Source organism: Gopherus flavomarginatus, chromosome 1, assembly GCF_025201925.1.
Source record: "Gopherus flavomarginatus isolate rGopFla2 chromosome 1, rGopFla2.mat.asm, whole genome shotgun sequence".
Classification (NCBI taxonomy): Eukaryota; Metazoa; Chordata; order Testudines; family Testudinidae; genus Gopherus; species Gopherus flavomarginatus.
In genome coordinates, this window is record NC_066617.1 from 101249915 (window position 1) to 101277145 (window position 27231).

General features: G+C 43.9%; 1 protein-coding gene across 20 annotated transcripts in view; it reads left to right on the forward strand.

Moving 5' to 3' along the window:
• RBFOX2 (RNA binding fox-1 homolog 2) overlaps nt 1-27231 on the forward strand; it is a 263059-nt gene that overhangs the window by 33308 nt on the left and 202520 nt on the right. For 19 of the 20 annotated variants that reach the window (XM_050926928.1, XM_050926787.1, XM_050926909.1 and 16 more), the window contains exon 2: nt 26825-26875. The exons of the other annotated variant lie outside the window; for it this stretch is intronic. In XM_050926928.1, coding sequence (XP_050782885.1) covers nt 26825-26875 — 51 coding nt within the window. The remainder of the gene's footprint in view (nt 1-26824; nt 26876-27231) is intronic. 20 annotated transcript variants of the gene reach the window in all.

Sequence of the window (27231 nt, forward strand, 5' to 3'; positions counted from 1 at the left end):
GGGAAACCTCCAAACACAGGAAAACTACTACTCAGAGACCAGTTAAGCACAACCTTTCCCTCCCACCCAACAGAAAAAGGTTGGGAGAGTGGAAAGGGGCACAGCAGGTTGTAGAAACAGTATTCTGGGAAATCCACAATGCTGTCATCCTCCCAGCAGCCAAGAGAAATTGGTGGGGATCTGGTTACCTATTATCTATCAGGATTTAAAAGACGTATTAGTCACTTAACATATACAAGGACTAATCCTAGCCAGAAGTAAATGCAAAAGATGGTGGAGGGGAAAGGGCTGTGCACTAGCAAGGTCTAGGTGCAATACCCTGGTGAGAAGCTGAGTTTCTTTATCATCCTCAGCTTCTAGGAAGTGCTGGGATTGCTACTAGGATGCTGTCTCTGGACTCTGCTTGCTCAGTGTTTTGTGTCAGGTTATAGCTGTAGGTATCTGATTAAATTTTGAAGCCCTCCTCCCCACTCTAACTGGAAGAGAGGAGGAACTTGTTCTTCCTCCTTCCCTCCTCTGCCTCCATGAGTTTCCTGGCTAATGCCAGGAAGGAGCAGATCTCCTGCTTCCCTCCCTCCCTCCCCCCATACATCTAGATGCTTCAAGGGTGATGGGAGTGAAAAGCAGTCTCTTTCAGAAAGTTTCCTGTTCTTCCCTCAAGTCTGTATTTTGCATGGGTTGAGTCTCTTTCCCTCCTGAATAATTCCAGTCTTTCTCAGCAGTAGCATCAGCGTAAAATGGACGTGATTCATGGCAGTTTTATTGCTACTCATAGAATTCTGAACAGCTGTAATGAAACTGTCAGCTGACCAGCATCTTTTAAATTTCACTCTGTTGCTGCTGTGCAAAGTGTGACCATCCTGCCGGGGATTAGAGCTCTTTCAATAGACAATCTGATGCAGTACTCTCTTTCTATTTGGGAGGTGCTTTTTCCAGTCTGAAGGACTAGAACCTTTTTATTTTTTAATGTAAACCTTTAAATGCTGCCAATGCAGGAGTTGATGGCTTAAGCCCATACCATTTACTAGGAAAACAAACAAACAAACAAAAAACCTCTCCATGAGTTAATGGATTTTCTGAACCATGCCCATCAAATCAGTGCTACCGATCCCTGCTCAAGCTTGGGGCGCCATTTATCCTGTTAGCTGCTGGCTAGAAACTTCAGTGCTTTGGCTAGTACTCTAGGTGCTTGGTAAACAAACCATAATACTATTGTCATAATGAAGAAGCAAAAGTCAGGAAATCAGTGTGTGTATGTGTGACATCCAGTGCAAAACTGGCACCCTCAGTTCCCCCCGGACCCTTGCTGATTGGTGAGCTGGAAATAAACTCCCAAGTGTAGATGGATTTAATTGATAGAAATGCCTGTTTCCTCCGGATGCACAAGACTGTCAATAATTAACGGAGTAAGCACAACAGAGCTTGGTTCCTGGCACCCAGCTGAGGTCAGAGCTACTGCTGACATCACTCCCTTCCATTCATGAGAGTGCACTCAGTTTGAGCACCTCCACTCCTTGTAGGGTGACCAGATGAGATGAAAATATTGGGACACATTCGGGGGGGGGGGGGTGGTCCACCCGTGGAGAGAAAAAAACAAACAAAAAAACCCCAGTTCTGCTGGCCGAGCAAAATGTCAGGACAGATTGACAACCACCTAAATATTGGGACGTCTGGTCACCCTAACACCTTGATAGAGCTGCATTATATTATATTCAGCTGTCCCCGGCTTATGGGTGAAGGGGGAAGGAGCAATATGAGCAGATGTCTCTCTCACGGTGGTTCTGTACAGTATGGGTTGGATTGGGAGTGTCTTGGCACATGGAGGGGAGCCAAGAAATGTGACTGGAGGAAAGTAGATTCCTTTTTTTTTTCTTTGCCTGAGGTGAAAGATGATGTCGCATGGAATGAATGAATTGCAGAAGAGAACCTGAAGCAGTAGAAATTCTACTGAACAGTAGCAATTGTTCTGAAACGCATATTAAGGGTAGATAGATTTTTTTTTTCCCCCAAGAAGGAGGTTTAGTGGTTAGTACTCCACATCATATGGCTGACCTAAGATTGTGTCCCAGTATCTTGCTCCCTAGGCTGAACATCTTTTTTACCAGCCATGCAGAGGGAAGAGCAAGTAAGCTGAATGTACATGATTGCAACAGTCTGGGGCTTTGAATAAAAATCTTGGCTATGTTTACAAAACTGTTTTTTAAAAAGCAATGATGCTTTATTGTGGTCTGAAGTTTCGATTGGCTCCATCAGCTGCTGTTTGCCATGGTGCCTTGTGGCTGCTCCAGTTCTGGAGTCTGCTGTCCTGCCAAATTCTCTGTACCTAATTTAAGATGTTTGTGTATATAGCGACAGGGCCAGCTCCCTTTTCTGTCTCCTCCAGATAAACTTGCCACATTCCAGGAGGAAATACGATGCTTTAATTTCAGGAATCTAGTGTATTCAGAACTCTTCTCTCTTGTATTTCATCTGTATGTTCAGGGAGGGGATTTAACCTCTTGATGCAAATAAATCTCCAGGGATTTTAGAGGGTTTTTTTTTCTTGCCTTGTCCGTGAGGGAGATGCAAAATAATATTGAAGCTTTTCAGCAGTACTTGTAGGAATTCGGAGTCTGGGATTTTTAAATCTCTTCTGTCTTTTCTGATGTGTTTAAAGTTAGGTGAGTGGAACTTGGACCAAGTATGGAAATCCATTTATTAATGAGAAGATTAGTCAAATCTTAGGGCTAGTAAAAAAGAATGCTTGATAGTACTGACTTGTGATGCAAGCAGGAACTGTACAAAATTTCTGTCTGCTGATTGCACCTCAGTCCTGACCTGCAGCACTCCTTACTATTTCAGTTCTGAGCCTTCACACAGTTCTGTCCGTGCAGCTGCTTGGCATTCCAGTCCTGGGCTAAATGCAGAGATCCTCTTAATGCTATCTGGCCATCACTACCCTTTGCTTGTTCCATCCTGATATGTTCCAAAGACTCAGTATTTGTGCCAAACAGCATTCATTTCGTGAAGAATTCTCTAACTAGATTTAGTTTTGCTTTTTTTTTATTCTTGCAGTCTAGGACAGGGTTTGAACTAGAGGTGTAAGGAGAGTACAATACCTCCCCTGTGCCACTGGTAGTTTATCTCCTTCCCCAATCTCATTGTCACCTATGAATCAAACTCTTGGGCTTTCTCCTGGGAATTTTTAGCAGCAGCTGTTCTTCCCTTAAAAGCAAGACTAGCACTCCAGTCAGGGGCGGGTCCAGGCCCCAGCATGCCAAGCGCGTGCCTGGGGCGGCATGCTGCGGGGGGTGCTCTGCCGGTCACCAGGAGGGCGGCAGGAGGCTGCAGAGGGCCTCCTGTAGGCATGCCTGCGGAGGGTCCGGTGGTCCCACAGCTCTGGTGGACCTCCCGCAGACGTGCCTAGGGGAGGTCCACCAAAGCCATGGGACCAGCGGACCGCGGGACCAGCGGACCCTCCGCAGGCACGCCTGCGGGAGGTCCACCGGAGCCACCTGGCGCCCTCCCGACGACCGGCAGAGCGCCCCCTGCGGCATGCCACCCTGCTTGAGGCGGCGAAATGTCTAGAGCTGCCCCTGACTCCAGTGCAGATCAAACATGAGAAAAGTCCTGCTTTGGGTGGCTGAATAGTTACCTGGTGGATACTTTTCTCCAGGGCTTTGGAGTGAAGCCTGGAGCAGTGAAGCTGCAGGTTTTTGCCCAGAGCTGGAGTGGAGCTGTAGCAGTCACTATTGCTCCAAATCCCTGCTTTTCTCCACTTGAAATAAGAGTTCTTTTAGGGCTTGTCTACACTGCTAAAAAAAACTGGGTTTTTTAACCTTGTGGTAACTAATGTGCATGAGCTATCCTGAGGTGTAAAAATAGTGAAAACCAGGCATTCTAGTTTTACTGTGGGGTAAACTCGTCAACCCTCTGCTCCTGCCTGCCGTTGCCCTTAGAGGAAAACTGCCCTTGCAGTAAAAGTAAAGTGCCTTTTTTGCTAACCTTGAGAGAGCTCATGCATGTAGTTACCACAAGGTTAAAAAACACTGCCCCCACCCCCGCTTTTTTTTTTTTTTTTGTTAGCAGTGAAGACTAGTTTCTAGGTCTCAGGCTGCTGGCACCTTGCAAGTTCTCCTTACAGTGGCCTATCTTGCTTCCCTGAGGCACTTTCTCCCTTCTTCCCTGTAGTAGGCTTGATTCAAATCCTCTGCTCCCAGGACTCCCTCCCTGGTTTGCCTGCAGTCTCCCCTGAATGAAGCTTTGGTCTTGTTTGTCTTCTTTTAATTTTATGCTTTGTTCTGCAGTTTGATTGGAGCAATTCTGAGGAGTGCTGTTCTTCCTGTGGGAGTGGGGGAGACAGCCATATTGTTGGTGGCTTTTTCTGCTTTTAACTCTATAGTGGCTACAACTGTCATTTGCACTGTGGTGACTCAGTCCTGCCCTTTGCATAGAGACTTAGTGAGTGTCAGCGAGGGGCAGTTATTAGATTTAATGGGTTATTGGCTATAACCTGTCATAATGGACAATCTATCTGTGGCTGGTGTTTTTCATTCGTGACATATTCAGCGGTGACAGTATAGGGATCTCAGGGCAGAGGAGCTAATTGTGTTTAGCAGCAGCCAGCCTTGTAAAGGTCAGAAAGACAGAGAAGTGTGTCCAAAAGAATTCTGGGTGTGTGATTGAAAACATTTATTACTTATTTACATAGCACAATTGGTGTGCCTGGTGTCTTTACAAAAACAGTAAAACGGGAGCTCTGGCATAGGCCACTTACAATCTAATTTGCACCAAATCTGAGGCTGGACATAAGGGAAAGGCAAAGATTACTCTGTAGAATGTTGTGATGTTGTTTGTTTATCATGTTAGTTTCTGTTTGTAGTTGGCTTGATATCTAAACAGGTGATAGGTTTTGGTTTTTGCTTTATTTTTGTTTAGCTATGTTTTTGAAAAAAAATCTTACATTAAACTAACAATGTAGCAACAGGAGTCAGCGCTGGAAAATTAATTGAAAAAAGTTGATCTGGAAGAGGGAGTTGAATGAAGGTGGGGCAGATTTCAAGGCATGTGTTTTTGTTCTGGGACTAGTAAACTGTTACAAATTTGTAAGAAGGATTTACTGCTCTGAGTATATCAATGCATAACAGCTTATTGGCTGGGTAAAATGCCACAGTCACTACCTATCCTTCTACATGTTACAAATTAATACATGTGAATGTAGTATTGGTGAAAGGTGCAATATTAACAGTCCTGGAGATTGAAGTCATCTGTTTATCCTCAGAGCGGATATAAAAGGATTAGCAGTTACAAGCAGCTTTGCACCCATACCACTTCCTGCCAGCATATCCCAGCCCTGATTGGGAGGAACCTTTCTAAGGGTAAGACGGGGGAGTTCACTCTCCATAGACCCATTCAGTCCTTGGTACTGGTGTTGAGATTGCCAGTTTAATGCTAATTGTAGTGTGTGTGTGTGTGTGTGTGTGTGTGTTTATATGATCATCCATTTCATAAAGAACTGAACTGGGACTCTCTGTTTTATGCAGATACTGCAGAATATTCCTTTATATTCAGCTAAGTGGATTTTCTCGTATCTGCATGCCAATTTGGCACTGGCCTGGAACTTTCAAAAGAGCAAGTAGCAGCGTGAGAGGTCTTCTGGGTGTTTCACTCCTTTTTAGGGCTGCTGTATCCACTGACAGATAGTTGGGATTAGTGTCCAAGTTTTCTATCTCTTTACAAGTGATTAGTGCACTGGACACTTTGTTATTAATGTTACTTTTGAAGAAGTGATTCTTACAGATGACTGATGGTTGATCTGAGAAATAACCCATTCTGCCTTAATGATTTGTGTATCTTTGTTCCTTCCCCTTGTGTTGCAATCTCGTGATGACTTCTGTGAGCTGAGAGGGCCCTTGCACTGTGTGAGCCTCACTTGAGGGGTTTCATTCTCTCATATAGATGCCCTTTTGTTTGCTTCAGCCACAGGGAGAGGAGGTTTCCAGGAGGGGAATGAAGGGGGCCAGGCTCAGTGATTTTAAAAGAGGGAATGAGTTTTTAGGGAGGGCCTGGGAGCTGCTTGGTTCTGACTGATTCCAGATGCTGCTGCTGGAACACAAAGATTGCCAGTGTGTTTGGGATGGTGCCGACTGAGGGCCCCCTGAGCGCTTCCTGTGTGGCTCCACAGTCATACAAGCTTAATCAGAACCAGCCTTGCTGCTGGAACTCGCGTAAGCCTCCCTTTTCTTTATCCAGCCTTCTGAGCTCCATGTTTTCTCCCACCCCTTTTAACCCTTTACCATTTCAATTCTGGCTTTTCAGTCCACCCTTCTCAGATCTAACCTGTTACCTGTAGGAGGTTAGGTACCCAACGGATGAAGTTCAGGTTGTTTAGAGCAGGGGGTCTCAACGTTTTTCTTTCTGAGCCCCCCACCCCCAACATGCTATATAAACTTCGTGGCCTACCTGTGCCACAATAACTGGTTTTCTGCATATAAAGGCCAGGGCTGGCGTTATTGCCTGGGGCCCCGTGCCACAGCGGCCCCCACAAAGCTAAGTTGCTCAGACTTCGGCTTCAGCCCCTGGTGGCGGGGCTCAGTGCCCTAGGATTCAGCCTCATGCGTTGGGGTTTCGGCTTTCTGACCTGGACCCCAGTGAATTTAACACTGGCCCTGCTTGGTGGACCCCCTGAAACCTGCTCGGGGCCCCTTTGGGGACCCCTGGTTGAGAACCACTGATATAGAGTATTTGGAAAGGAGATTGCTGTTTCTGGGGGAGAAGTTAGTGAGTAAAATGAAGCGGTGAAAATGACTGTCATAAATATCTGAGGCATCTCATACAGTCAGCTCAGAAGATCTTGGGCTTGGAAAATTCGCTGACACCTAGATAAGTTCATGGAGGATAGGTCTATCAATGGATATTAGCCAGGATAGGCAAGGATGTAAAACCATGCTCTGAAGTGCCCCTAGCCACTGTTTGCCAGAAGCTGGCAATGGGCGACAGGGGATGGATCACTTGATGATTGCCTGTTCTGTTCATTCCCCCTGAAGCACTTGGCATTGGCCACTGTTGGAAGACAGAATGCTGGGCTAGACAGACCTTTGGTCTGACCCGGCATGGCCATTCTTATGACAAACCTACTAGTCTTGTTGAAAAATATCTGTGCTACTTCTCTCTTCCCTGCCCCCTCCCCCCCCCAAAAAAAGAAAAAGAAAACCCACTCTAAAACAAAGCCTTGCTTACTTAGTTTATATTGTCCCAGCTTCATTTCCCACCAATAAATCAATTTGTCTGTCTCACACAGCACACCATGAATTAATTCTGCCCTGCCTCTTTGGAGGACTGCTGCTCTCCTGATCTTGCAGGAAGTCCTTGAGCTTCTGGCTACCCCTCTGCATGTAGGGCTTCTGTTCCCATTCCCCTTTTCCTCTCCCCCTACAGTCTTCTGAGAAAATATGAGCAGTGGCACTTGATCTGTTCTGCTGCCTTTCAGCCTTCTTCCTCCCTCATCCTCCAAGGAAGGAGTCAGTAGTTCCCTTGTCTTGCTTGCCTGACCAAAATTTCTAGTTGCTGTGGATGAGTGAACAAATGGAGTTTTGAAACCCAGCGAGTGTCACTGTTGGTATGTTTATGCTGCAGTTGGGGGATGCAATTCCCAGTTTGAGCTGTGCACTGAAAATAGCAGTGTGGTTGCAGTGTCATGGGCAGAAGCTCAGGCTAGGTGCCTAAGTGCAATCCCATCCTAGGTACAGACGCTCCCCGAGTTACGTAAACTGGATGTACGCAAATCCGAATTTATGGAAAAAGTTCTGTAAGCTAGAAATAGGAGTGTTTTTTTGTATAATGGTCGGAGATATGTTTTCGACTTACGCAAAATTCGAGTTATGCAAGGCGTTCCGGAACAGAATGCTTGTGTAAGTTGGGGATCGTCTGTATGTGTGTCGTGTCACTGCAGCCACACTGCTGTACTGCTGCAGGTTAGATTGAGCAGAGCTGGTGCGTAGTATCTACCTAAACTAGGAATTACACTTCCTAGCTGAAGTATAGGTGTACCCACTCTGACGAGTAGATTACAGTACGAATAAAATGCAAGATGCTTCTTCATCAACCCTACGTGATCTTGGTATCAAAAGGTGATTCCAACATTGGATTTTAAAGTCTGTGTAGGCTCCTTAAATGTTTCCTGATGAGTAGAAATAAAAGTGAAGATAAGAGGTACTTCTAAAACACCGCTGTCTACCAAAAATTCAAAATTCAGTGCTGCTGACTTGTGTGCCTATAGCATGTCCTTATATCTGCTGGTGTATAGTTGTCACATACACATAATATTCCCAAGGACTTGATAATGCACACACAGGTCATGTAGGCCCAGAAGCAGGCCATAGACCCTTGAGGTCTGAAACATTTTGAAAATACTCCCATCTCTAGCCTGTATAACTTCTAACAAAATTCAGTTTTAAAGTTGCTTTAAATAAATTGAATCTTTTTTTAGTCTCTTTGTTCCAGAGGGCTAAAATGTCCTAAAGCAAAAATCTCCAGAGCTGATCTGGGGAGAGAAAAGCACAATTAGTAGAAGATTCCTTCCTGACTTCCAGAAAACATGGTTCGCTACTTCTCAAGCACAAAACTGACTAATGAACCTTTAATGTTTTAGAGTCCATATAGCCATCCAGATTTTGTTTAAATACATTGATACTACTTGGATCCTCCAGCTGTGGAAGTTCATTCCACTGACCAATAATCACCATCTGTCTAATAAGATTCCAGGGTTGTCACTGTGTCGCTCTGAAGCCTAGAATGTCTACAAGCTAGAGCCCTGCAGTGGGATTGGGATCCTGTGGGTCCCACAGGACCCGCTGCCATAATAGCAGGAATGGGTAAAATGTACTTTGCTGTGGGCGGGATTGAGTGGGCAAAAAATACAGACTGTGGTAATTTTGTGAGGAAACGCTAAATCTCTCATTAGTTTACCAAGAATACCTTATTTGAGAAATTGCTAATTACTTTGTTTGAGCTTCTCTTTCCTATACATGTTTATCTCCCTCGCTCTGATTCTGGTGTAGTACACTGGCTCAAGTCGGGTCAGAGAATCTCACTCATTGGTTTTATTGTTCTGTGACGTCACATACACGCAGACTGTCACTATTCTATCAGCTTGCTGGCAGTGCTGTGAGCAGTTTTCCGGTAAATGTTTTTCAAAAAGCAGTAATAATCCTGGCACATAAATAATTTGAATAGTATGTTTCAAAGTTCCAAAAACGGTGCTTAAGCCGTTTAAAAAAATTCCTGTTTTTTTTAAAACAACTTCCTTTTTATAATCATTAAAAAAATCTGCGCATTTTAAGGCAAAATTGTGGTGCAATTTGTGTTGACCATTGTGATATACACGACAGCAGTTTGTTATAAATAGAATTTCAGTAATATAAAGCAAAAAAATATTTTTTTTTAAGTAAAGTTATTAACACTTAAATTTAAGTGAGGGATAGAATGATTTGATATCTGTTATAAGGGGAGCTAAAGTTTTTATTTACCTGGTTTAAGCAATATTTGTGTTCTTCTTTTAGTGGTAAAAATTGTCTGAATTTTATATATATATTTATATATATATATTTTTATATATATATATTTATATAATAAATAAAATAACTGACCATTTTTGTTTTAGTAGCATGGGGGAATCAATCAGTCTCTCTTGCAGGATTTGCGGGATCTAAGGTTTTTGTAGGTGGGAGTGGGATAAAAGAAAAATAGTCCTGTGCAGGGCTATACAAGGATTGTTGAGAGCTCTTTGTTTAGAATGTCAAGACGTTCTATCATCACTGCAGTTTGAGGTCTTTTACCATCCAGTTTTTACATTCTCATCCATTTTTGGCTTTTTAACACTTTATGAATTACAACCATATGACAGCATGACTCTCACATGGTTCTCTTTAAAAATTATATTTCTCGTTCTCTTTCCATGTATGTTCATTTTAAAGGAACACTTTCACTTTAAACATTGCTCTTATGTTTAAAACTTTACCTACTGTTACTATTAATACTTGAGATTACTAGTGGAATTGAAAGATTAGAGATGTTCATTTTTTTTGGTCTTTTTTTTCTATTTTTTTACATAGTGCATTTGGCATCACTGTAGTCAGTTTCACTTTTTCTGCTGTACAGTCAATTAATTCCCTTTCAGGTTATGTGAGATTTCCCACTGTGGAAAGTGAATGGGTATTGGAGTTGAAGATAAATATTGAGATAAACACTTTTTTTTAAAATAGAAAAATGTGATTGTAAAACCATACAAAATTCAGAGGGACTTAGGGGCAAGTGAAGTGCCTCAAACCACTTTTAATTCTTCTAAGATGATGATCTCCATTTACGATAAACTTTCTTCCTTTATTTGTGATCTATTTGTGGTAGAAATCAGCATGACAAACTGGGAGTTAAGGGAACACATTAAGGAATGTGCAGGTAGGGCAGGGAATTGTGAAGATGTGACACCTCTTCTTTCGGGCCAGAAAACCACACCAAAAAGTTTGGGGCCAATGAACTCCAGCTAGCTTTGTCTGATTTCAGTACTGCTTTATCTGACAGTAATAAAGCTTGCATGTCTTGTCTTACTAATGGCTTCTGGCTACTGTGCATGTTTTGTCTGGCTAACTGCTCCAAATTATTGACGTTCTGATTAGGGCTGAAGGCTATTTTGATTAATCTTACATCACTTCCACTTCTTGTCTTTTGCTGCCTTTCCTATCTCACTGGATAGTAAAACATGCTTGAACTGGGACTCTGCCCTGCAAATTGAAAATATATCTCTTTGGTGTGTGTCTCTCTTTAGTGTACTCTTTCTGTTCTGTAAGGCTCTGACCAATTTGAGAGACTTTCTTTCTTGGTTATAATTGGTGCCTAGTCCATTAATGGTAACGTAGAACAGAACCGCTTGACTGAGTAGTGACTAACAGGTTGTATTGGGCTATAGAATATTGCATTACTACTATAAAGATGTGCGTTTTGCTTATGACAGGGAAATAAATGACTGCACTGAAAGTCAGCATCCATGCTGTGGGCTGGTGTTTGCGGGAGGAGGGGAACGTGGCAGTCTCACTGTCGTAGTTTTGTCAGGCAATCTGTATATATGTCCCCAACACTTCATATGCACTGCTTCTCAGTAGGATATATTTTCTTGCTCCCTGGGAACTAAATAAAACTCCAATCTCATTGTACTGCTCAGGGAAATAAGTATTTCTGGGTGGGGAAGTGCAGGACTTAGTTCCTTAAGAAATTTAAAAAATACTTCTTTCCTCCATATGTTCAAGTAATCCTCGAAGCGTGGTAGGAATTAGGTGAGATTCAGAATTCAGGTGACCAGAGTCCCTGTGGTTTTTTTGTCCCATGCAATCATTTATCTTATTCAAGAAAGGATGAGGTGAATTTTCCATTTTGTGTTCATGGCTGATATTTATGGCAATCCCAGTTGTTTACATTCCATAGACATGTCCCATTTCTTCTGAATTCAGAGGGGAGGAGGGAAATATGGAGCTGTTTCCTTAATTACAGGACTCTGTATCCCAAATGTCTAAATTTAGGTCTGATTCTTGTTGAAAGCATCATTTTTTTTGAGGCGAACGGGAAACCTTGTATCCTGCTCTGTGAGGCCACTAAAGAAGCAGGAGGAGGTGAGGTTACCATGGAGATGATAGTTGTGTGCAAAGGGAGAACAGCATGGTTTAGAATTCCAGGAAGGAAGAGGGAATGATATCATATTTCATGCAGCAGCCCAGGCACCACTGTGATGTTGGGGTGTGTGTGTATTTTTTTCAGGAACATCAAGGAAGTGCAGTCGGTCATGCAGGAAGGCCCCAGATGTTTCATTTGGAAACATCATCTTGAATTTGTTTATAAATACTTGTCGGGTCAATACCCTGAGTGCTTTTGAATGTATAGTGTGTGTAATTGCACTGTATTTTTATGAAGCATTTTCTTCTGGTTAAAAAGAAAAAAGTGATGTAACAGTCCAGACTGCATTTGTTCATGGAAAATGTGATTGCCAGCTCACCACGTATTCATACCTCTGTGGAATAGAACTTATGGTCTTTGACTGCATTTCTGGACATCTCCTGGCGAACTAAAGAAACAGCTCCACTAACTTAACCAAATTGGAAAACATATATACATATGGGCAGGAGTATAAATCCTGGGCAATAGAGGACAGTGGTGCTCAGTATTTTTAATATCTAAGTGTGATACCTCTGACCAAAATTATCTTTTTACATCCAAATTACGGCCTGTAAAAATAATGAGGAAGTGGTATAATTCCCATTGGCCTACAACTCTGTATGTAGAGACGTTCATGCTTGAGCACTAATGAGGTGGCAAATAAATGGAAAGTCTTCTATTAAACGATGTTTGTAGGATTGTTGATGGTCCAAAGCCCAGAACCAAATGAAACTGGAAGAGGGAAGACAGCCAGAGGGAGGCTTACCATGCTATACGTGATGTTACTGGAGCTTAATAGCCAGAGGTAATAAGAGCCATACATCAAATTGGGGAAGTATCCAGTTGAAGTGTCACAGAGATCAGTTTCAAAGCCAGTTTAATTCAGGTTTTCATGCGTAGTCTGGTAGCTAAGCCTTAGACACTACTTTTACATTAGTTGTGTTCACAGATGATCCTAGATAGGAAGGTGTTGCAAACAGCAGTGAAAACAGACCTAATGCATTGGGTGCATCCACGCTAGGAAAAAAGGGGCTTTCTTACCGTGTTAGCTAATATGTGGTAACAAATTATATTAACAAAATAAAATCCTAGGGAAGACAAGGCAGTTTGTAGTTTCCAAATGTGTTCGACCTGCTAATTGGTGGTAAAACTAAAACTATCTTGTCTTAGTGTTTTACTTCAGTTAGCTAACATGATAAGAAACCACCTTTTCCTCATCCAGCATATTATGTCTCTATTTTCAGTGCAGTTTTGCATTTTTTCCTACTGAATACAGGGCCACTGATATGAAAGATTGGAGGTTGAAGCAGTGGGAGAGGTGCAACAGTGAGATAAAAGGACAGTGCATCCGCCAGCTGCTGGTAAGGAGGGTGGTGTTGGGATCCTGCTCAGGTACTTCATCTTTCATATCCAAATTTCTCAGGCACATACTAAACGAAGGTGAAGCTCAAAATGCCCTACCATTTCAAAATCCCCTCTGGCTTCTGGAAACAACTGTTAGCTTTATCTTTTACTTTCTTTCTACTAACTTCTGGGATTCCACTGCTGTTCTGTTCTTGTCCCTGGGTCATCTGGCTGCTGTGCTTGTGATAGCTTTACCAACAGCAGGAACAGGGAGTAACTGACAGCATTCAGGGCTTGTCTACACACAAACACTCAAGAAAGTTAGGATGAATCAGCTAAAGGTGAGAAGAGGATGTGCTTTAATTTATGCGCATTAAGCCCTGTGTGGATTCTCTAATGCTTTAAGATATAAGAACAGCAACGCTTGGGTCATGGCTCCACTTGCAGATGCAGATGTAAACCCGCCTTCGGAGAGCGCACCAGGGAAAGCGCTCCAGTCTGTCCATGCTGACAGCTGCAAGCGCGCTGGGGTGGCCACGTTCACAGCACTTGAAGCGGCATTTGGAGCAGTGCATTATGGGCAGCTATCCCACAGAGCACCTCTTCACATTCTGGCACTGTGGCTTGTGGGTAGGAGGCGTGGGGTGCGGGGCATTTTGGATCCTGTCCCAATGCCCCGTGATGCATCGCTTCACATCCCAGCAATCCCTGTACGTCCATCCACATTTGGCACCATTTTTCAACAGTTTCTGTGCAGAGCACACTTTTCTTCCCTTTCGGTCTGGAGGAATGGAGCCCAAACTGCTGTGGAACAATGCTGACGAGTCTCACCAGCGCGTCTTGTTTGGTAGTCGAGTTACTGCTTAAGATCCAAAGTGACAGAGAGGAGTCCGACGATGATATCAAGTCGAGTAATGCATACAACATGAAATTGCGTGTCTCATTCACGGACATGCTCTCCACCGTGGAACGCCACTTTTGGGCTCGGGGGAAAAAAGCACTGAGTGGTGGGATCACGTCGTCCTGCAAGTCTAGGATGACGAGCAGTGGCTGCAGAACTTTCGGATGAGAAAAGCCACTTTCATGGGAATGTGTGCTGAGCTCGCCCCCACCCTGCGGTGCAAGGACACGAGATCGAGAGCTGCCCTGCTGGTGGAGAAGCGGGTGGCTATTGCAATCTGGAAGCTGGCAACTCCAGACAGCTACCGATCGATCGCTAATCAGTTTGGAGTGGGAAAGTCGACGGTTGGAATTGGCCCTGCAAACTTGCATCAACACTTTAATCGCATCCTGCTCAGAAGAACTGTGACTCTGAGTAACGTGCATGACATTGTGGCTGGCTTTGAACAAATGGGTTTCCCTGACTGCGGAGGGGTGATAGATGGGATGCATATTCCTATTCTGGCAGCAGCCCACCTAGCCTCTGAGTACATTAACTGAAAGGGGTATTTCTCCATGGTTCTCCAGGCGCTTATGGATCACCGTGGTAATTTCATTGACTTTAACGCAGGCTGGCCCGGAAGGGTGCATGATGCACGCATCTTTCGGAACACTGGCCTATTTAAGAAGCTGCAAGCTGGGACTTTTTCCCCAGACCAGAGGATCACCGTAGGGAAAGTCGAAATGCCCATTGTGATCCTTGGAGACCCTGCTTACCCTTTAATGCTGTGGCTCATGAGACCCTACACAGGGAGCCTGGATAGCAGCCAGGAACGGTTCAACTACAGGCTGAGCTGGTGCCGAATGACTGTGGAGTGTGCCTTTGGCCATTTGAAGGGCCGCTGGCTCTCTCTTTATGGGAAGCTGGACTTGGCCGAAGACAGCATCTCTGCAGTTATATCCATATGCCGTATCCTCCATAATATTTGTGACGGGAAGGATGAAAGCATCACTCAGGCATGGGCCTTGGAGGTTCAACACCTGGAGGCTGAATTTGCACAGACAGAGAGCAGGGTTATTAGAGGGGCCCAGCGTGGGGCTGCAAGGATTAGGGATGCCTTGAGGGAGCAATTTGAGGCTGAAAGCCACCAGTAATGTCTGGTGCTCTGCACAGGAGTGAAGTGCAGTGGCTGTGTTTGGTACAGTCCCTTGCAGTGCTCATTGCTTTCCTGGGCTAAGGTGTATTTTGCTTTATGCACTAATAAAGTATGTTTTCAAAGTAAAAAAAACTCCATTTATTGAAAATAAAATTCATTTATTGAAAAAAAACCAAAAACAACGTATCACAGAAATACCAAAAGGGCAAGGGGGTAGGGTGGGGACTGGTTCACTCATAGGCTTGAGTATGTCCTGATTTCATACTCTTGAATCCTGTCTGGAGTGCTGTGCAATGAGTGCTGCACTTCAGGATGGCTATAAGGCATGTTGTGGGGGGTTGAGTGCAGTGGATAAGGGTTGTAGTTTTCGTGGGTGAGTGGTGTGCGGGTGCTACGGGTGTAGGAGGCAGCTGGGGGTGGTAAGAACCTGGATGTTGGGGAAAGTGTGTTGGAGGGGACATGGGGTCACAAGGGGAAGAGTTTTGGGACAAGGGTTGCGGGGGGGGGGGGGGAGCAAGTGCGATAGTGTTCTGCCTGCATGGCGACGAGCACCTGGATAGAGTCCGCTTAGCGCTTCATTATGCTAATCAGCCATTCCGTGCTTTGCTGCCGGTGCTTTGCGTTTTCCTGGCGGATCCTCCTTTCGCTCTCCCTCCACTTCTGTGCTTTTCAATTCTCGTTTACAGACTGCTGCATGACTTCATGCAGCATGTCGTCTTTGCTTTTACGTGGCCTCTTCCTGAGTCGTCTCAGTCTGTCGGCTGATGATAAGAATGATGGCTGAAATCTCAAGGTTGCACCTATACAGGCAAAATGCAACACTTAACAAAGGCAGCATTGTACACACCAGACAGAGCAATGATTCAACCACACTTAAGCAGGGCAATCACAAAAACCATACTTTGCCTGTCCCAAAACGAGCACACACAACCCACAGGAGCCCCAGAAATGGTGAGTAAGCACAGGGTCCATGGGAACTGATTGTTTAATGGCTGTACTGTCCTCTGGGTTTCCGTGCCTTGGGGAGAGCCAACAGCTGCAGGGGGCACCTACACTGAACACTGTCCCAACATTCTCCACAGGAGTTCATCCTGGAAGATATCTTTCTGTGACCAGGAAAGCAAGGGAGGGTCTTCTTCTACAATGCGGCTTCTGTCCTGGCCCATATTCAGCTTGCCTGTGTGCAGCAGTGGTTCCCCCTCCTCGCCCAAAGAGCCCGTACCTAAAAACTTCCTTCCCAAAAAGAAAGCCGCTTAGCAGGAATCTCCTCTGATGTTTGTCCTTCCCCAAGCACCGGATGCCGGGACTGGCTGCCTTCCTCCTGGCTCGAGAAGAACTCCTGGCTGCATGTATCTAGGGATTGCAGAGTGTCTCCCCCCGCCTCAGCACCGTCGCTTGAGCTTTTCTCCTCCTCTTCCCCTGGTGTGCTGGGATGGGAAGTGTCCATGGTGGTCGTTGCAGTGGAGGTGGGATCGCCCCCAAGTATCATGTCTAGCTCTTTGTAGAATTTGCAGGTCACGGGGGCAACAGTGGAGCGGCCGTTTGCCTTGCGGGCTTTGTGATAGGCATTTCGCAGGTCCTTTACTTTAATCCAACACTGCACAGCATCCTGGTCATGGCCACTGTCCATCATGGCCCTTGGTAGGTGCCCGAAGGTATCGTAATTCCTACGGCTGGAGCGCAGCTGGGACTGCACAGCTTCCTCCCCCCGAACACTGATGAGGTCCAGCACCTTGCCATTGCTCCATACTGGGGATTGCCTGGCGTGTGGAGGCATGGCCACCTGGAAAGAGTCACTGAGAGCATTCCACACCTGGCTGGGCAAACAGGAAGGGGATTTTCCAAATTCCCAGGGAACTTAAAGGGCAGGTCTGAGGTTTGGTCACCTGAGGACAGGGCAGCAGAGTTCAAAAGTGATGACCAGAATGGCTAGAACAGGCATTGTGGGACACTTCCGGAGGCCAATCAGAGCACATTAGGTGTCTGGTGCTGCGGCGCTCTAGCGAGAGCGCAACAAACGTTATTCCTCTCCAGGAGGTGGAGTACCAGGAGCGCTCCAACCACGGAATCAGAATGCTGCAGACTTAGTGAATAAACATGTCTTTGATTCACATTTGGGAGGTTGTTTGTAACCATAAAAACTGGAAACTTTATTTTAAATGAAAGCTTGAATTCAGCAGTTATTGATTCTCCTATTGCTAGGGAAACCATTGGCCAAATTTGCTAGGACAATATATTCCATGCTTACCAGGTTAAGTTCCTATGATATGTTTGCAGTTCCTAAGCTGCAGGGAAAAACTTAGGCTGATGGTCAAGAAACAGTTGCTACTGAAGTCTGTTAGTTAACCACTGAACAATCTGAAGGGAAATGATTGGCACCCCATCACTTGCTTCCTTTTACAACTAACTGTCAGGGAACTATCCTGTATTGACCGTAGTGGTGGACAAAGGAAAACTAAGATCTTTTCAGTCTCTAATTTCTCTTTGTTTTACAGAGGAAAATTAAGGGAACCTATTGGACCTTTCAGTATATGTGAGGACTATGGTATTTCCTATCTTGGATGCTGACTGTGTGCATGTGTGTGTGTGTAGGGGGGGGGGAAGAGGGAGCCGCTTCCCCTGAGCTGAGTCGTTCTTCCATACGGCTCCCACACATTGGATGTTGTTTACTGTGTCACACATGTGAGTAAATGGACTTCATTAGAGGAGTTGATGTTGAGTTTGTCCCATCAGTTATGTTTAAAACTTGTCTTGTCTAGAGACCGCTCTTGAAAATTTTCATCATTGCTAACTCAGGTTCATCTCCATCAGTGTTAGTAAGGTTCAGCTCCATAGTGTGAGTGATCTCTGACTGCCAACATCATTTTCAGCACCGTCTCAATTAGTTTTGCTCCCAGTTGGGTTAGATGACATGTTGCTGTAAATGGAGTTGGGAGATTGTGAGCTGTCTGTGCCAAAACTCTTTAGTTGCTGATGCTGGTGGAAGTGAACTTGTACTGGCAAGACGGGGAAATTAAAACACAACCAAAAAACAACAAAAACAAAATCCTCTGATGTAAGCAGGGTGTAAAGGTTGTGTTGGGTGTAGGCAGTAAGGTATATTTTGCTCTGTATTAAGTCTTTGCTTCCTCTTTTCCTTTGGATCTGCTACTGGGATTTTCTCTCCACTTGATTTAACTGGATTGTTCTGTTCCAGTCATAGGACTTTAACCTGTTCTAACCTTTTCACTTCCTGCTTCTTGTAGTCCTCAACGATGGCAAACTGTACAGAATAAACATGCAGCATGGCCATTCCTAGATTCACAATTAGTGACCTGTAAAATTGGCAGCACCAGAGACTATTGGCAGGAGCCAGCTTTCCCCAGGCACTTTCCCATTCCCCCTGGAGAGTTAAGTTCAATTAGAGCTACGAATGCACAGCTGGGAATTTGCAAATAGTACAGTGCCACATGGCACCATTTCTGTAAGAAAGGCAGAAAGGTATCACCTCTAGCTGCTGCCCACTCTCTAACCTCCTTTTTCAGCTTATTGCTTAAGAATGTAGCTTCTTCTCATTTCTTCAGTCATTTATTGTACAACAATGTCCTTGACTGTTCAGTCTGTGTGGGTTTCCCCTCCTTCAGTCATAGTATGGAAACTTCTCACCATATAGTAACCTTTTTGTTGCATGGGCTTCCTTCTTCCTCATTTTCCTTGATCTCAGTGCAGTCTTGAATCCTGGACCAACCGCATAACTCTCAAGCCATCTCTGACTGACTTCCTCCTCTCTTGACATAGCTCCTACTGTCAAACCACTCTGGTTCTGGAGATGACTTTTCTGCATCAAAATCCTTTCGCTTACAAGTCCCACAAAGCTTAATTTTGGCTCTCTTCCCTGCCTCTGCCAAACCAATCTGTGTTCACTTCGGGTTACTTTCTCTCAAACACTTTTATTTTGGTCATATGTAGAGCATACATATCTCTCATTTTCTATAACAAATGGTCTCTGTTTACCCTTTCTGCCTCTTGTCCAAGTAATTCCTCTAGTTAATGTCTGATGTGAACAAGTGCATCCTCCAAATAATATTTTTCCCCCTCTTTCCTTGACTTGTACATCCCATTTGCCTCCACTGCCTATCACATTGGAGTTGTCTATCGTCCTGCCCTTTCCTTCCTTCATCTTCTGTGTCTGCCAATCTTTCTACTTTCCAAAGTGCTATGAGAATGTAGTCAATATTTCTAACACCCTCTGACGATGAAGAGCTATAAAAATGCAACACATCTGCAACATTGACTCTACTGCTGCTGAAATCTCATTCATGTCTCTTGCCTTGACAGCAGCAAATATCTTCTCTCTGGCTTCCACAAGTGTCATGATGATATTTTGAATATCCTCAGCTATTGATATGGCTCTGCCTATAACCATAACAATTAAATACAGCAATCCTTGATAATTTTGTTTAGTTGTACCTACTTTCTTCAAAACCAGTCTAATATTTATTAATATGGGTAGTTTGAAGTCTATTATTCCGTTATTAATCATAGCATACTAGAATTGTAGAGCTGGAAGGAACCTTGAGAGGTCGCCTAGTCCAGTGTTCCTCAACGACCAGTCTGTGAACTGGCGCTGGTCCCTAAGATCTCCCTGACACAGTTTAGGAAGACAGCAAGTCAGTCCCTGGTATCAAAAAAGTTGAGAAACACTGACCTAGTCCACCTCCCGCATGCTGAGGCAAGGCCAAATAAACCTAGATCATTTCTCATAGGTGTTTGTCTTATCTGTTCTTGCATGCCTCCAGTGACTGAGATTCCACAACCTGCCTTGGCAACCAATTCCAGTACTTAACTATCCTTCTAGTTAGGTGAGATATTAGGAAAAACTTTCTAAATTTCCCTGGCAGCAATTAAACCAATAATTTCTTTTCCAACCTTTTGTGGTCATGGAGAACAATTGATCATTGTCTTCATTTTATAACGGTCCTTAATGTATGTTATCAGGTGTCTCCTCGGTCTTCTTTTCTCAAGACTAAACATGCCCAGCTTTTGTAATCTTTCTTCATAGGTCAGGTTTTGTAAACCTTTTATCATTTTTTGTTGCTCTTCTCTGGACTCTGGAATTTGTCCACATCTTTCCTAAATGGTGGCACCCATGACTGGACATAGTACCCCAGCTGAGGCCTCAGTAGAGTGGGACATTTACCTCCTATGTATTACATCTACTCCAAATTGATATTTGCTGTTTTCACAACTACATCACATATTGACTTGAGTCTAGGCTCGGCAGGATTCAATTTAAATGGTGAATGTCAATTTCAGCTGACACGTTGAAATTGACTAAAAAAGTAGCCAGCTGTAACAGTGGGAGTGCAGCCTCCAACCGCATTGTGCCTGCAGGGATTGCGTGATACCGGCCGTTTTGCAGTGTAGGGATCCCTCTGCAGCCTGCTGTCATAGATCTGCTCCCTCATTCCTGTGACAGTAGGGCTGCACAGGGCTCCCTGTGCTGTCACAGGGCTGGTGACACCCAATCCCTGCAGGTGCAAAGTGTGAGGAAAGCCGTGGGCAGGACCAGCAGGAGGAGGACAAGCCCCTAGCTGTGACGGAGGCCACCCAGCTCCTGAATGGCTCGTCATTATCCTCTTGACAGCCCTGCCAGTAGGTCTTTGCTCTGTCCTGTCAGGACTGCAGCCTTCCCCATACCTTGCACTTGCAGGGATCAGGTGCCACCAGCACCACAGACGTACAGGTAACCCTCTGCAGCTCTGCTGTCACAGCCTTGCTTACCAGCCATCAGTGTGGAAGCTATCCCTGGGCTGGAACTATTGAGTCCCTGGCCACTGGATACTGCTGCTCCTCCTCGCTGCAGTCCTGGCCTGAGGGGGGGTCTCTACTCTTCTGGGTTAGAACCGCATCCTCCTCCACACCTTGCACCCCTATGTCTTGGGCCCTTCAGTTGTGCAGGGAACCTCCCAGAGACCTCTGCAGTCCTGCTGTCAGTGCTGTTCTAACTCCACTCCTGCTCCTTAATTTCCAGCAACTGTAAAAATAAAAATTCATAAAAATGGAAGAAAATTCTCAAATAAAAAGTAGGGCTGTCAATTAATTGCAGTTAACTCACATGATTAACTCAAAAAATCAATTGCAATTAATTGCACTTTTAACAACAGAATACCAATTGACATTTTATTAAATATTTTTGGAGGTTTTTCTACATTTTCAATATTGATTTCAATTACAACACAGAATGCAAAGTGCACAGTGCTCACTTTATATTATTATTTCTGATTACAAATATATGCACTGTAAACAAAATAAATTAGTATTTTTCAGTTCACCTTATACAAGTACTGAAGTGCAATCTCTTTATCATAAAAGTATAATTTATAAATGTAGATTATTTTTTTGGTTACATAACTGCACTCAAAAACAAAACAGTGTAAAACTTTAGAGCCTACAAGTCCACTCAGTCCTACTACTTATTCTGTCAGTTGCTAAGACAAACATGTTTGTTTACGTTGACGGGAGATACTGCTGCCTGATTCTTATTTACAATGTCACCTGAAAGTGAGAACAGGCATTCACATAGTGCTTTTGTAGCTGGCGTTGCAAGGTATTTACATGCCAGATATGCTAAATATTCATATGCCCCTTCATGCTTTGGCCACCATTCCAGAGGACATGCTTCTATGCTGATGATGCTCGTTAAAAAAATAAGGCGTCAATTAAATTTGTGACTGTACTCCTTGGGGGGATAACTGTATGTCTCCTGCTCTGTTTTACCTGCATTCTGCATATATTTCATGTTATAGCAGTCTCGGATGATGACCCAGCACATGTCCGTTTTAGGAACACTTTCACAAGCAGATTTGACAAAATGCAAAGAAGGTACCAATGCAAACTTTCTAAAGATGTGAGATTTCTAAAAATAGCTACAGCACTCGACCCAAGGTTTAAGAATCTGAAGTGCCATCCAAAATCTGAGAGGGACAAGGTGTGTAGCATGCTTTCAGAAGTCTCAGAAGAGCAACGCTCTGATGCAGAAACTGTAAAACCCAAACCACCAAAAAAGAAAATCAGCCTGCTGCTGGTGGCATCTGAGTCAGATGATGAAAATGAGCATGCATCAGTCTGCACTGCTTTGGATCATTATCGAGCAAAACCCATCATCAGCATGGACACGTCCTCTGGAATGATGGTTGAAGCATGAAGGGCCATATGAATTTTTAACGCAGTGATTCTCAAACTTTTTTTTTTTTTTTTGCAGACCACTTGAAAATTGCTGAGGGTCTTGGTGGACCACTTAATGATCTTTCCAAATGTTGTTTGTACCGTTACCTAACTATTATAAAGCACTTTGGATAAAACCGCTATATATATATATATATATATATATATATATATATATATATATATATATATATATAAAGCCCCTTAATAATCATTTTTTTGTTCTACAAATAAAAACATGCAACTCATATATTTTAATATCAGTAGTCTTACCTTTCTTATGCAATGGATGTGCCCTCTCTCCCCCGCTGCGGCAGCCCCCGAGCTGAGGCTGAGAAGGGGAGGTGTCTCTCCCTCTCTCCCCTGCTGTGGCAGCCCCCGAGCCAGGGCTGAGGAGGAGGAGGGAGTCTCTCCCTGGCAGCTGCATCCATGGAACTGGGGAAGATCGCTTCTTTCTCTGGCTGCCACAGCCCTGCATGTCCCAAATTCCCCCCACCCCCTCTTCTCACCCACTTGCCCCCTATTCCCCCCCAAGGCCACCACCTCACCTTACATGTGTGTCTTCTCCAGGGTCCAGGCACCTAATTAGTGGAGCCACACCTGCGCAGCTCCACTAATTAGGTGAATGGCCCTTCATTCTCTTGTGCGTGGCAGCCCAGGTGTGCACCTTAGAGGGAACTGCGGACCACAGTTGGAGAACCTCTGCTTTAGTGCATCTGGCATGTAAATATCTTGTAATGCCAGCTACAACAGTGCCACGTGAATGCCTGTTCTCACTTTCAGGTAACATTTTAAACAGGAAGCAGACAGCATTTTCTCCTGCAAATTGTAACGAACCTTATTTATCTGAGTGATTGGCTGACCAAGAAGTAGGACTGAGTGGACTTGTAGGCTCTAAAGTTTTACATTTGTTTTATTTTTGCATGCAGGTTTTTTGTACATAATTCTACATTTATAGGGCAATTTTCATGATAAAGAGATTGCACTATGGTACTTGTATGAGATGAATTGAAAATTACAAATTATTTTTTTACAGTGCAAATATTTGTAATAAAAATAAATATAAAGTGAACACTGTACACTTTGTATTCTGTGTTGTAACTGAAAATAATATATTTTAAAATGTGGAAAACATCCAAAATATTTAAAATAAATGATAATCTATTGTCGTTCAACAGCGCAATTAATTATTTATTTAAAATAGTAATAGCAGCAAAGAATCTTGTGGCACCTTATAGACTAACAGACGTTTTGGAGCATGAGCTTTCGTGGGTGAATACTCACTTCGTCGGATGCATGTAGTGGAAATTTCCAGGGGCAGGTATATATATGCAAGCAAGCTAGAGATAATGAGGTTAGTTCAATCAGGGAGGATGAGGCCCTATTCTAGCAGTTGGAGGTGTGAAAACCAAGGGAGGAGAAATTGGTTTTGTAGTTGGCAAGCCATTCACAGTCTTTGTTTAATCCTGAGCTGATGGTGTCAAATTTGCAGATGAACTGAAGCTCAGCAGTTTCTCTTTGAAGTCTGGTCCTGAAGTTTTTTTTGCTGCGGGATGGCCACCTTAAGATCTGCTATAGTGTGGCCAGGGAGGTTGAAGTGTTCTCCTACAGGTTTTTGTATATTGCCATTCCTAATATCTGATTTGTGTCCATTTATCCTTTTCCGTAGAGACTGTCCAGTTTGGCCGATGTACACAGCAGAGGGGCATTGCTGGTATACAATAGCTTATATTACATTGTTGGACGTGCAGGTGAATGAACCGGCGATGGTGTGGCTGATCTGGTTAGGTCCTGTGATGGTGTCGCTGGTGTAGATATGTGGGCAGAGTTGGCTTCGAGGTTTGTTGCATGGATTGGTTCCTGAGCTAGAGTTACTATGGTGCTGTGTGCAGTTACTGGTGAGAATATGCTTCCGGTTAGCAGGTTGTCTGTAGGCGAGGACTGGCCTGCCACCCAAGGCCTGTGAAAGTGTGGGATCATTGTCCAGGATGGGTTGTAGATCCCTGATGATGCGTTGGAGGGGTTTTAGCTAGGAACTGTATGTAATGGCCAGTGGAGTCCTGTTGGTTTCTTTCTTGGGTTTGTCTTGCAGTAAGAGGCTTCTGGGTACATGTCTGGCTCTCTTGATCTGTTTCCTTATTTCCTCGTGTGGGTACTGTAGTTTTGAGAATGCTTGGTGGAGATTTTGTAGGTGTTGGTCTCTGTCTGAGGGGTTAGAGCAGATGCGGTTGTACCTCAGTGCTTGGCTGTAGACAATGTATTGTGTGGTGTGCCTGGGATGGAAGCTGGAGGCATGAAGATAGGCATTGGGGTCGGTAGGTTTTCGGTATAGGATGGTGTTAATGTGACCATCACTTATTTGCACCGTGGTGCCTAGGAAGTGGACCTCCCATGTAGATTGGTCCAGGCTGAGGTTGATGGTGGGGTGGAAGCTGTTGAAATCGTGATGGAATTTTTCCAGAGTCTCCTTCCCATGGGTCCAGATGATGAAGATGTCATCAGTGTAGCGCAGGTAGAGAAGGGGCGTGAGTGGACAAGAGCCATGCAACAAACCTCGATGCCAACTCTGCCCACATATCTACACCAGTGACATCATCACAGGACCTAACCAGATCAGCCACACCATCACTGGTTCATTCACCTGCATGTCCACCAATGTAATATACACCATCGTATGCCAGCAATGCCTCTGTGCTATGTACATCGGCCAAACTGGACAGTCTCTACGGAAAAGGATAAATGGACACAAGTCAGATATTAGGAATGGCAATATACAAAAACCTGTAGGAGAACGCTTCAACCTCCCTGGCCACACTATAGCAGACCTTAAGGTGGCCATCCTGCAGCAAAAAAACTTCAGGACTAGACTTCAAAGAGAAACTGCTGAGCTTCAGTTCATCGGCAAATTTGACACCATCAGCTCAGGATTAAACAAAGACTGTGAATGGCTTGCCAACTACAAAACCAATTTCTCCTCCCTTTGTTTTCACACCTCCAACAGCTAGAATTGGGCCTCATCCTCCCTGATTGAACTAATCTCATTATCTCTGCTTGCTTGCATATATATACCTGCCCCTGGAAATTTCCACTACATGCATCCGACGAAGTGGGTATTCACCCATGAAAGCTCATGCTCCAAAACGTCTGTTAGTCTATAAGGTGCTACAGGATTCTTTGCTGCTTTTACAGGTCCAGACTAACATGGCTACCCTTCTGATACTAAAATAGTAATGATAGTCATGATGTGTAATGGAAGTAATACAGTACCTTCTGCCATGAAGCAGTTGTCTTTACAAAGTCTCTCTATCTAACTTCCAGCTGTTTCCAACAATTCAGCTACTGGCAGAAACAGCAGTCTTGGCACAGATTTGCTTTCAACAATTTGGGTCTGGTCAGCTTTGCCTAGTTTTTCACTGAGGAATAAACATCTGGGATAACATGCAGAACTTAAGACTCCAGAACGACCCCCTTGCCAAACAATACCTACTGCTGTGTGTAGCAGCAGTTCAAAAACAAACTGTGCAGGAGTGTGGGATTGCTACTTTCTTCATCACCAGCGTTTTATAACTTTTGCATACAACTCTTCCCCCATCTGCCCTGGAGAAGGGAGCAGCAGCAGAATGAATGAAACTGAAGCAATCCTATTCAGTTTTACTCACTCCCTACCCTAACCTTGTCAAAGAAAAGGGGTATCTGTATGGTGAAACTGCCTAATTTCTCCCCCGATTTGAATTTGCAAATGTGGGAGAGATTCTCTTCCTATCTCCAGGAAGATAAAAAAAACAAACAGCATTGATATGTTCACTTCATCTCCGCTGTAATTGCTAGAATAGGGGAGAGGCTGGGAAATCATAAGAAATTCCAAGGATGAATAGGATGGAGAAAACTCGCATATCCTTCTAGTCAAGGCAATGTGACAGAATTGCCGAGGTAGGAAGTAGCATGAGCAATGAAAGCATTTGGAGGTGAGGGATGAGAAGCTAGAATATTACTTCTTTTGGGGAGTGTGTGAAATATTTTTGCCCAACTTTGGTGAGGTTGTAATTTAAACTGTAACTGTCTAACATTATGTTCACGTGTCATAGTGTTGCATGGTTTGCAGGAAGGAGTTCACGCCTTTGCTGCCATTGTTTAGATGGAGAAAGTTTTCTCCAGGACTGGGTTAACTGGGCAGCAGCGCACAGATGTTTACACTGTAATTGTTCTATCTCCACAATGGAAAAAGACATTTAAAAAAAAAAAAAAAAAAAAACGTCCTGTGAAAAATAGCAGTAACTATAGACACATCGCACAGGAGATGAAGTAGGAATAGCTTATGATTATTTCATGCTTGTATTTTCTTCTTCCATGCACTCTGGAATATGTAGTTTCAAACTAGTCTGATTTAGATGCATTGACTCACATAGAAAATAGGATGTCAGTAGGAAATTTTAATGTTAATTGTCCCTTTTTCCTCAAATCATTGCAGCTTCTTCTGTCCACTTGGACTTGGGTAGGCTTATAACCCCTTGTTTCTGTTCCTTACAATCATTGCATTCACCTTTTCTGTTCTCTTGTAGAATGAGCCTCTGACCTCAGGTTATCATGGATACCCTGCGAGGGACAATCAAGTAAGAGTCCAATTACAGTAAACTGTGTGTGTGTGTATCTGCTTGTGGATGTTCTGGCAGATGGCTTCCTAACACTGTTTGTTTTGGAATGAGGACGGTTTTATTTCACTGGTTGAACGCTTAAGGAGGTATACAGTAAATTAAACACATTTTTTGGCCATGCCACATATGGAATGTGGCTGCATGCATGATGAGGAGTTGAATGTGATCCCTCCGGTTCTCATTAAAAAATTTCCTCATCCGTGGCTATTCTTTGAACTGGACTTCAGATCTAAATCCCAAATACCAACTCTGTCTCCTCAGTTTTACTCAGTGTAGATGTTCAGTCCATGAACACTTTTTGGTCTGTTTTGTTC